Genomic DNA, 12,313 nt, shown 5'->3' on the forward strand with positions numbered 1-12,313 from the left:
CACGCTAACATAAAAACAGATATCATTCCAATTTTATTATTTTTTTTTTTGTAGATCTAGAAAGTGTTGAGAGCCGTAGAAGGTTTCATACCATTTGGACAAAGGGAACATTTTTTTTTTAATTTGAGCAAAAGTCATTTGCGGGTCAAAAAGACCCCGAAGACCATCAGAGGGTTAAGTTAGATAACTTCACTTGATTTATTTTTTATAAATTAAACTCATAGCATCCAACCATTTAATAAACACAATATAAGCATCAAAATATAAAGTATTGTTACACATTTTATAAAGATGGAAGCTTGTTTCTGCCACAGAATCATAAAAAAAGGTAATTCACAATTCTAACTTTCTTTTCTCACAAATCAGAATTACGTGATATGAAGTCAGAATTGCGAGATATAATGCAATTCTGAGGTGAAAAGTCAGAACTGTGAAATAAAAAGTCGCAAAAACTTTTTGTATTTTTTTATTCAGTGGCGAAAACAAACTTCCATAACTCATGATATCGCGCACATCTGCATTTACTGCACCGACACTCGAGTGACAGAGGCCGCGTTTGAGCCGAACTGTCAATCATTTCCAAAAGCAATAGGTTTGTTTCATGTCTTCGAAACACAGAGCCTCCATCACGGCATATGTTATCAGGGAAGAGGGCGGAGACTCACACACACACACACACACACACACACACACAGAGCCTCCATCACGGAAGAGGGCGGAGACTCACACATACTTACAGAGCCTCCATCACGGAAGAGCTCTAACTTCACACCGGACTCGTTCATTCTCCAGGAAAAGTCTCGCTGTCAGGATGAATTTCCAGGGATATGGAGCTCCAGCTGCGGGAGGGGTATGATGTTAATAACCAGTGTGTGTTACAGATATTCTTCATGTTGATCTGGAGAGCTCGATGCTGCGGATCGAGAGCTTGATAACGCAGTCTCTGGATGATCTGTTAGTTCGGGATATATTCCTGATGTTAGTGGCTAATGGGAAGGGGAATTGTTCTGTTTAATGGCGTTTAAAGGGCAGATTCGACATCAGTGTTGCTGCTCGCCCACCTCTGGTTTACTACTAAACACACCTTGCTCTGCTCAGCTGGTTAATGCAGTGACCATTGACCCTCTACTGGGTGTGTCAGGTTCGCTAATTATCACGATAAAAGTCAAATCTTTATTTCTTTCAAGTTTAAAGGAAGATTTTTGCTCCTAAGTGAAAGTTGTAGAAACAAGAGCGTTAATTGTGGTTTTAAACTACCACAATTGAGGTAGAACACTCAAACATTTGTCATTTTTCCTTAACAAAATAAATATCTTTATTGGACAATTAATTTCTTAGTTTCTGCATGTGCTAATTTTTATTTGGTAAAATGTAATATTCTGACTGTTTGAGTTGTATTAAACTTAACCATTGGTCATCCAGTATCATGCATTTTAATCATGATAACCTCACTATCATGGCAAAATGTAACTTTACGGTTTCTATGGTATTTGTATGAAAAACCGTAGCCTAAATACATTATTAAATACTGTAATTATATTCCATTAGTCCTTTAATACATCGTCTACATTAATAATATAATACAATTCAATATGTATATCCCACATTTCATGGTGCAGTTAGTATGTCTAGGCGAACGTTACAGTAAATCCATCATGGTAAATGATGGGAATTTGTAGATGGAAAAGCCTTCTGTGCACAGTGTTCCTTCTGTTTGTCAGTGCTGTTTCATCTGCCTTTAAACTGGTTTAAATCACTGAGACATGTGTGTTCTTCGCTGAATTCAAGCGTTTCTCACTGGATCTCGTGACGAGAGCGATCAGAGTAAACGCATCTGCTCTAATGAGCTCGCGCTGCGCTCAAGCGAGAAGGAAGTCGACCGGAAGTTGAAGCCGGCCGCGTGCCGCCATCTTGTAGCAGAACTTCACCTGCTGTTAGCATCATAGACAGTAAAAGAAATGGACACAGCGACCCCATTGGATTCAACGGAGACAAAGTGAAGCCAATTAGAAAATCTTACTTCCTGGGGGTCCAGCGTACTGCGCAGACTCAAACTGAGTTTGACGACGTAGATGTGACGTGAGCAAACCGTCTGTCTTCTAGTAGCTGTGCCAAGATCAATCTGAATCATTACCTTCCGAAACTCGCAGAGACGGAGAGTGTGAGTATGAGCTGTCCATGATCTTGGAGCAGGAGAAACTTTTTGTAGGTGTTCTGATTAATTATTTTGTAATTTTGCCTCGACGTCCTCCCGATTGCCCGCGAGCTTCTCCTCCTGTCCATACGGTAATCTCTCTACTGTGCGACAGAGAGTCGCGTGGCTGTGACGCAATCGTTAGCCTACTTTTACAAAAACTGTTTCTACGGGGCCATAACGTAAGCTACAAGGTAATGGAGCCTTTTATACATTGTCGTGTTTCTTTAGAAATAATTAATGGACAAATGGAGTCTTTAAACGCCTCAGATGTAAAGTTATTCGCTGTCAAAGTGACGCCAAAATGAATGGGAGTCAATGGGATGCTAACAGCAGGTGGGGTTCCGTTAGCCAATGGTGGCGTCCGGGGGTACTTCAAAATAATACAAATCCCTGCACCCTTGGTTAGCATTCCATTGACTCCCATTCATTTTGGCGTCACATTTGACAGCGAATAACTTTACATCTGAGGCGTTTAAAGACTCAGTTTTTGTAAAAGTAGGCTAACGATTGCGTCGTAACCACGCGACTCTCTGTCACACAGTAGAGAGATTACCGTATGGACAGGAGGAGAAGCTAGCGGGCAATTGGGGGGACGTGGAGGCAAAATTACAAAATAATTAATCAGAATACTTAGCAAAAGTTTCTCCTGCTCCAGCTCATGGACAGCTCCTACTCACACTCTCCGTCTCTGCAAGATTCGGAAGGGAATGATTCAGATTTCTCGGCACAGCTACTAGAAGACAGACGGGTTGCTCACGTCACATCTACGTCGTCAAGCTCAGTGTGAGTCTGCGCGTCAGGAACGGAAGTCCTAAAAAATCGCTAAAAATGGGCTTAACTTGTCTCGATTGAGTTCCAGTGAGATGGCTCTGTCCACTTCTTATACCGTCTATGGCTGCGCTGCCGTTTGGACTTTGAGCCGAGCGGATAGATGGTCCGTGTGGCGCGCGGTTCAAATGAGTTTCGTTCCGCTTTTGGCACATAAACATTATCGAACATTTATCGAACTCTTGATATCGTTTTATCGAGAGAAATTATATCACGATAATTATCGTTATCGTTTTATCGCCCAGCCCTATTTAAGACAAAGCATGTGTAACTTCATAAGTCGACACCATTGCTGAGTATTTCCTCCTTAAAACTGCAGTGAACCAAAGACAGTCTCAAACACACGCTTTGAAATCGCTGGTGTTTCTGACGTCACAAACTACCTTGTAACCAATCAGATCAACGTGTGATCGTCAACCAGTGGATCTCTGAGCTGAGTGAGTGAGTGGAGGCGGGGCTCATTTGCATATTCATAGAACCGCGCATGCTAAATGAGGCAAGGGTGTCGAGTTACATTCAAGATATTTTAAGGCATTAAGATTTTTAAGGAAAAAAACACTTAAATATGTAATTTTGGTGATCAAAGATGAGTTTTAAGGGATAAAAGGATTGACTACAGGGGGACTTTAAATAAAAAGTCTAGTATCTTGCTCAAGGACACAGAAGTAATGGATGGCTTCAAATGTTTTAAACCTACAAGCTTTCAGATTCGAATGCGAAACCTTGATTTCTACATTTCCTGTTCTCACGCTTCACAGTTATATTCGCTTCTCCTTTATAAATAATGAAGTATAATATGAAAGTATTCTTGCGTAAAAGCTGAATACTATGAATTTCATGAAATGATCTATTGTTAATATACCAATTTTCTTGAACTACTAAAGTCAGCTTTTTCTCTATTAAATATAATAACCATGGTGATAATACAGATGGTGAAAATGACAGGCACATGGAGTTTGGAGATGGACAAAACACCATCACAACACACACGACAATCACTTCACATCACTTCTTGTTGACATTTAAAGTATTGTCAATCAAAACGGAGGCTAGCTCGACCCTCCCCCTCCTCACCCGCGCACTAACCCCCCATACCACAACACAAACCCTTCTCTTCGGTGATTGGCTGGAACAGTGTGTTGTGTTTTGTGGTGCGGGTTGGCCCAGTTTGTTTTTCTCTCCGTGTGTGTAGCCTGTGGTGTGTGCAGAGACCGCGCTTCAGTGTGTTCAGGGCACAGGCAGCGAGTGGAGGGTGAGGAGAGGTTTGCTGGATGTGACAAAAAAATGTTTGGCCTAAAAAACGCGTGACGTCGCTTAGAGCACCTTTAAGTAAAAACCATAATATGTGACACGAAACACCTAAAGTACTCATTACAAAAATAAGAAACAAAATTAAATGATTATAAATGGAATTAGGGCTGTGAAACGATTAATAGCATCCACAATAAAAGTTTGTGTTTACAGAATATATGTGTATCTATAAATTAATACACACACATGCATTTATATATTTTAGAAATATTTGCATGTATATAGAATTTATATTATATAGAAATATTTTATATATAAATAACACATTTTTCTTAAATATATACATGCATGTGTGTGTATTTATACAAAATAATCATACTCAGTAAAAGACAGCAAATCCGCCGGCGTGTGGTCACTAGCTCCGCCCACCAGTGTTTGATTGACAGACAGAACTACAGAAGAAACCTGTCTGATAACAGGATCAGTGTGTGTGGAGAGAGACGAGTGACGTCAGCTTTAGACACCAGTGTGAATCCAAACTCATTCTTCTCCCCTAACCCTATCGATCATCAGCTCAGAGAGATTTATTTAAAAGATACGATTCGAAAAGTGGAAATAAAGTGCTGAACAGTGATTTAATCGTGGGTTAGGGTTTAATAGTGGGAGTTCAGTGTTTATCAGGTAGGGATGGCACAAGTAATTTCCCAATAAAACACCATCCATTGTGTGCTGGTTTATAACATCCTACAATACACTGAGATGTACAGCTAGTAGCATATAATAGTGTCTTGCTCATGGACACTTGGTCAGGTGGAACCGGGGATTGAACCACCAACCTTCTGGTTTGTAGACAAACCACATGAACCACTGAGCCACTGCCGCCCCAAGCTAGTGTTAATATCATATGAGAAGAACTACTTGAACTTAGTGCAAAGAAAATACTTTTTGTTGCCGTTTATTTAGACTGTCTGTCACTATTTAGTGCAAATAGCCGCTGCCTTATACAAAATATAATGTGATGTCTCATTGAGATATCATCTTACTGTAAATTATACAGTAAGTGTTTACTTGAAAATGAATACATTTGACAGTGTTTTACAGTACAGTTATGTATAATGCGCTGTTAGAGCATTCATGGTGTTTCACTGTGTATGGTCACGCAACTTACAGTCAGCAGTTTATTACCGTTCTGTCTGTAAAATATGCTTTTAAAATGTACGGTTTCTTTCTTCTGTGGAAAAATGCCACGCAATCCTAAAGCCTTCTCTATAACGACAGCGCTCTCCCTGTTTCCCTGCAGTTTCCCGGAGGATTCCCCGGACAGCAACAGGATCCTCTGTACGGATACTTCACTACAGTCGCAGGACAAGTAAGAGCTCGCCTCTTCTGCTCAGACATTCCCTGGAAATCCATGTGGATATGCATATCTTCCTCATAGAGAACGTTTACATCCATTACATAATTAACTACATAATTAGCTACTTCTCACTTCATTCTGCTGAACGGTGCCTGTATTTTTTCTGATATGAATATTATGTATTGGGATGCACGATATATCGGCCGATAATTATTCATTTTTAATGTTATCGGTCCGATAAGAATATTTGTCCGATATATTAAAGCTGATAAATAATGTATTATTTCCTTCAGCTGAGACTCTTCAGATGTTCAACATGATGGGTTTGAAGTGCTTGAAATATGATTGAAAATCACTTCAAAAAGGAAAATACGGTTCAGGTCAACATGTGCAGCTCAACTCTGTCATATCGGCTACAGAACATTATCATGAGAACATCGTAATTGTGTGTTTGGGTCATAAGTTTTAATGGTGAGAACTTTAGTTTTTTTAATCAGGCTCTCAAAAATGATATGACATTGGGGGCTGCTCGATTATGAGGAAAAAAAATCATAATCACGATTATTTTGGTCGGTATTGAAATCACGATTATGTAACACGATTATTTCACATGACTTTGGGAACTTGTCGCATTTATTAAAAAGACATCTTTCAACAATTCTTTAAAAAATCTAAATTTGAACATTTATTGTACTTTTTGCGCGTACGCGTGTCATTCAGAACACAAGACAAAATAAGAGTGTTCTTGCAAAACAGATCATAGCAAAATAATCGTTTTTTACTCGATTGTACTATTTTGGATGATCGTTGGGAGTCGAAATCGAAATCAAAATTTGATTACACAGCCCTAATAACAATTCGGATTTAGATTTATCGGCCAATATATATATCGGTTATCTGCTTTCAAAAACAAAGAATTATCGGTTATCGGTATCAACCAACATTTTGATATCGGTGCATCCCTAATTATGTAATTCTAAATGTTATCAGTATTCTAATATGCGATTTGTTTTGTTCAGGATGGCCAGATATCTGCAGAAGAACTGCAGGCGTGTTTGACTCAGGCCAACTTCTCCGGTGGATACAGACGTAAGAACGTTTAACTTCACTCAACAGAGGAGCAGAATGCACAGACGTTCACACAGTTGCGAACTGAAAGGATCTGCAGATTCATAACTTGTTTGTAACACATCCTTTGTCTTGCAGCTTTCAACATTGAGACGTGTAGACTGATGATCAGCATGCTGGACGTATCCTTAACTAACTAAATCATCATAGTTCTAAAGCCTTATTTTCTGTGATAAATCCTCAGTAAATGTGATGCTGTAAGAGGTTTGTCTGTGAGAAGATCACCTCTCTAAGATCTGCTAATGTTCCAGCTGAACTGCGCTGTTCTTCAGACGTATGGAGTGTTTTTGACCCAGTTTCTCTTCTGTCTCTCAGAGAAACGATTGCCCGTTTAAAGCTTCCTTCTGCTGTCGTGATGTTCTTTCTCCCCGAACCAATTTTTGATTCGGTTGGACCATGTTTAGTGTATTTTCTGAATAAATGCTTGAGCACGGGGACTATCCCTGACAGCCTAAAACAAGCTACTGTTACACCTCTTCTCAAGAAACCTTCACTTTGATGATAGGGATTTTAATCATTTTAATCGACACTACCTTTTAATACCTAAGCATTGGAGAAAACGTTTCTCATTCAACTCCAGTCTTTTCTTTTCTCAAATCAAATGGCTTTTCCAGTCTGGCTTTAAGCCTCTGCACAGCACGAGTCGGCTTTATTACGGGTTTTTAACGATATACTGTTAGCGACTGACTCTGTGGTCCTAACACTGTTAGACCTAACCTCGGCTTCTGATACGGTTGATCATAAAATTCTCTTATCCCGACTAGAACGTTTTGTGGGCATCCAGGGAACTGTCCTCAGTTGGTTTAATCATATTTAACGACGTGGAGGTGGAGGATAGATGAAGTGAAAATGTGGTTTTCTCTAAATGTCTTATTTCTGAATGAGTCTGAAACCGAGGTTATAGTCTTCGGCCCCCATGGAAACTTTAAGAGCTGTAACATTGACCTGGGTTACCGTTCTCCCTTTACTTCATCCTGCGTTAAGGTGTTTTCTGGGATCAGAACCTCGAATTTGAAAAACAATTAGTTCTTGTTTCTTCCAGCTACGTCTTCCCTCTCTCATTAAACCCTCTCTGCCTGAGAAAACCGTAGAGATAGCTATCCAATCGAGCTCTCTTTACTATGGCATGATCAAACACTCTATTGCTCGTCTCCAATTAGCACAAAACATCGCTGCAAAGTTCCTCACAAGAAAACGTAATTTGATCTCGTTTCTCCGATGTTGAGATCTCTGCACTGGCTACCTGTGCATTTCAGAATTGAGTTTAAAATTCTTCTCTTTGTTTTTAAACCCTTAAATAATCTGGCACTGAGCTATTAGTCTGAGCTTCTCTGTCACACAATCCCACCCGAGACCTGAGGTCTGGCGATCAGAGACTTGTGTCGGTCCTCAGATCACAGTTAAAGCATAGAGGAGATCAGGCCTCCCGGTTTACATCAGATCGCCACAGTCCGTAACGCTTTTTAAATCTTCTCTTAAAACCTACTTTTTTTCTTTAGCTTTTAATTGATTGTGAGCTTCTGTCATGAATGTGTGGTTCGCCCTTGTCTCTTTATCTTGTGTTGATATGCTATATAAATAAAAACAAACTTGACAGACACTCTGAAGGGTTTCAGACCCGTTACGCACGAGACTTTACCTGTACTTGAGTGTGTGTTTCCATAACTGAGCTGTGGTCAGCGAGACATGTCCTGCTCTATGGGCTTCCCTGAGTTCAAGGAGCTGTGGGCGGTCCTGAGCGGCTGGAAGCAGCACTTCATGAGCATCGACCGGGACATGAGCGGCACCGTCGACCCGCCGGAGATGACCCAGGCCATCACCTCTATGGGTAACGCTTCACCATCTGTGTCTGACAGAGCTCAGTTCAAACACTCACATGATCTTATTCCTAAATCTCTGTCGAATCATAAATAACCCTTTGACAAGTCCGATCACAGCGACCATTCAGATGTGTGTTCTGGTCCAGAGAGAGCCGTTGTCATGAACAGATGTGAAACAGCTTCACTAACACACAGTCTCGTTATTTCTGTCTTACAATCATTCAGATTATCATAGAAGTTCTGGGAGAAAAGTTTATAGTTCAGATATAAACACTGATGTCTGCGGTAGTGATCAGAATACAGTAAATCACCTTTTGAAAGTAATTTGATGCTTCAAAAAAATATTGTATGAATTACACTGTTACACCAGTAGGTGGAGACAAGCGACGGTTACTCAAGAGACTCGAGCAGAAACACTGACTCATCCAGTAATGAAACAAGTGAAGTCGTTATGAGTGAGTCATTGAGTCATTCATACAACTGATTTAAAGAAACAAAATTCATTCAAATATATATATATATATATATATATAATATATATACAGTACCAGTCACTTATGCTCATCAAGCCTGCAGTTAAAAAAAAACAAAAAAAACAGTAATATTATGAAATATTATTACAATTTAAAATAATGGTTCTCTTTTTTAATATACTTTAAAATGTCATTTATTTTTGTGATGCAAAGCTGAATTTTCATCAGCAAGTACTCCAGTCTTTGGTGTCTTATGATCCTTCAGAAATCATTCTAATATGATGATTTATGGTCAATGTTGGAAACAGTTGTGCTGCTTAATATTTTTTTATAACCTGAGATACTTTTTTCAGGATTATTTGATGAATAAAAAGTTAAAAAGAACTGTATTTATTTAGAATAGAAATCTTTTGTAACAATATACACTACCGTTCAAAAGTTTGGGAACAATAACTATTTTTTTTTTTTAAGAAATTAGTACTTTAATTCAACAAGGATGTGTTAAATTGATAAAAGGTGATGGTAACGATTTATATTGTTAGAAATGTTTTTATTTTGAATAAATGCTGTTTTTATGAATAAATGCTGATAACGTTTTACTCATCAATGAATCCTGAAAAAAGTATTCCAAAAAAATATATTAAACAGCACAACTGTTTCCATCATTGATAATAACTGAGTATCAAATCAGCATATTAGAATGATTTCTGAAGGATCATAAGACACCAAAGACTGGAGTACTTGCTGATGAAAATTCAGCTTTGCATCACAAAAATAAATGACATTTTAAAGTATATTAAAAAAGAGAACCATTATTTTAAATTGTAATAATATTTCATAATATTACTGTTTATTTTTTATTTTTTTATTTTTTATTTTTTTAACTGCAGGCTTGATGAGCATAAGAGACTTCTTTCAAAAACATTACAAATAGTAGTGTTTCCAAACTTTTGACTGGTACTGTATATATATATATATATATTTATATTTATATTTAAAAAAAAACCTGCAGCAAATAATAGTTTGTCAGATGGCAGCTTCCAGTGAATTACCACAAGTCATATAGCCAACATTGTATATATGATCTGAGGAAATCAATGGTAGAATTATGTTTGTGAAGAATGTCCGGTGCTTTAGTTGAAGAGTAATGAAGTTGTGATCTGCGAATACATCATCAGCCCCGTTTTAAAATACAGTCACTAGATCCAAGTCTAGAATATCTGTAGAGGATTTTATTTCTGCTTCTTGGAGACGCAAATCAGGGACGAAAACAGTGTTGATGCAGTTGGACTTGATGATGTCGATTAGTGTGAGGATGTGAGAGTAAGCTGTGTGTGTGTGTGTGTGTGTGTGTGTGTTCAGGGTACAGACTCAGTCCTCAGGCCATCAACTCCATCATCAAGCGCTACAGCTCTAACGGGAAGATCTCGTTTGATGATTATGTGGCTTGCTGTGTCAAACTCAGGAGCCTGACTGGTGAGTATGGAGAATCTTCATGATTTTATTTTGTCTTAAATTCTGATTCCATTTAGTAAAATATAGGGTGAATCATGTCTACTATGAGCCTCCATCATACACATCTGCTATTGTTGAAATGGTTTAAAGTAAATGAATGAAGTGATCAGTGTTCATGTCAACTATTAACATCAGCTTTAGTGGTTCCAGATCACACGAACTCCTCCACTATAATGATGGTTTGTAATGGTTTGATGTGATCAGTGTTCATGTGTCCCGTGATCAGATGCGTTCAGGAAGCGGGATCAGGCTCAACAGGGAGTGGCCACATTTCAGTACGATGATGTAAGTATTAAAAACATTACAGAACATATTAATATCCTGAGGAAAAGTCTTACTTTACGGCAAGAGGGCGTATTTTTTAAATAACATTAAGTTTGAGTCGAACGTAACCTGTAAATCAGCTTGTGATAGACACTGGTTTGATAATGATATAGTCTATATAATTATATAACCTCTAAAGAAAAGCAAAGTGCTCTGGGTTTCTAGTGTTGATGTCATATTGATTTCATAAGTTCAGGCGTTTGTGATGGTTTGCTCATCAAGTGGCCAGAAATTAGGCCTTTTATAAGAGTCATTAAATATAGCATTGTATTTAAATGTTGACTTCACTCACCCAGTCCCGTTTAACCGTGTCCTTATAGTCATGTGACCCTGAGATCCACATTATGCTACATAATACATTTACTAAATGATTGAACATTGGTGTCTTTGTCCTATTGCTGTTGTCATTGTTTTATAAAACATTCTTATGAAGCGAGTGACTTTACTGGTCAGTCGTTAGCTAATGTAAATGATCCTCAAGCTTTCGCTGGTTATAACATTAATGTCTGTGTTGTGTCTCGTCTCCCAGTTCATCCAGTCCACCATGAGCATCTGAGAACAAGCTTCTGGATTCATGCTTAGATCCTGAAACATGGATTCCTTTTTATAATATGCATTTTTAAACTATTTACTCACATGTGCTTTAATGTCATACTTTTTACAACATTGTAGTACTTATGATATAAAACGTACATTTCTACAATATTGTTAGCATTATGCACCATTATTAATATGAACTAAGTAGTGCCTCTACACCAATGATATTCACAATCTATGCACTCATTTCAACATGTATCATACATCCTATAGTATAGATATATATATATATATATGAATGCCAGTGCCATAACAGCCTCTGGAGCGCTGTCAGCATGTCTCTGCTCTTCCAGTGCATTCGTTTGAAAGGGTTAATGTGACATGGCCAGTTATGAAAACAGTGTTGCTATATGGACATATAATGTAGAAGTAAAATGTTATATTATGTATCACCACAGAATTCATGTCTCTGTTTCTTGCTCTGCTCATTGGCTGTGTGAAATGTGTGTGAGATTTATGCATATGTTCACTAATAACAGCGGTTATGAGAATGTGTGTGACGTCTTCTTCTTTCAGTAGTCACTGTACACACAACTTGATCACACAGAATTGCTAAGAAACGAATGTCAATCAGATCATTCCTATGCATTAAAGTGCATGAGTTATGTGCAAAACTGTAGATACGGATGGCTTTAGCAACATTTCAGAAGATAAATGCAAATAAGAGTCTGATTGTACTGGGAAGTTGAGATCCAAGCGTTGAATAATGTAGAAACACGTGATCATCTCTGCGTAACCTTCAAAAACGTGAATCTGCGAGAACGCTGATGATATTATATCATAATTCCTGTTTTAAGACCGTCATTGCTCATGGTCTTTATGT

The 12,313-nt window shown here is 38.3% G+C and overlaps 1 protein-coding gene across 1 annotated transcript; it reads left to right on the plus strand.

Annotated features, from left to right (window-relative positions):
- Positions 1-690: 690 nt before the first annotated feature.
- sri (sorcin) lies at positions 691-11,981 on the plus strand. Its single transcript, XM_084385087.1, has 8 exons — positions 691-850; positions 5,577-5,645; positions 6,653-6,722; positions 6,840-6,883; positions 8,442-8,589; positions 10,417-10,530; positions 10,796-10,854; positions 11,423-11,981. The coding sequence occupies exons 1-8, from the start codon at positions 812-814 to the stop codon at positions 11,447-11,449; spliced, it is 570 nt and encodes a 189-aa protein (XP_084241213.1). The 5' UTR covers positions 691-811; the 3' UTR covers positions 11,450-11,981.
- Positions 11,982-12,313: the final 332 nt, after the last annotated feature.

Source organism: Rutilus rutilus (assembly GCF_951802725.1).
Source record: "Rutilus rutilus genome assembly, chromosome: 17".
Taxonomy (NCBI): domain Eukaryota; kingdom Metazoa; phylum Chordata; class Actinopteri; order Cypriniformes; family Leuciscidae; genus Rutilus; species Rutilus rutilus.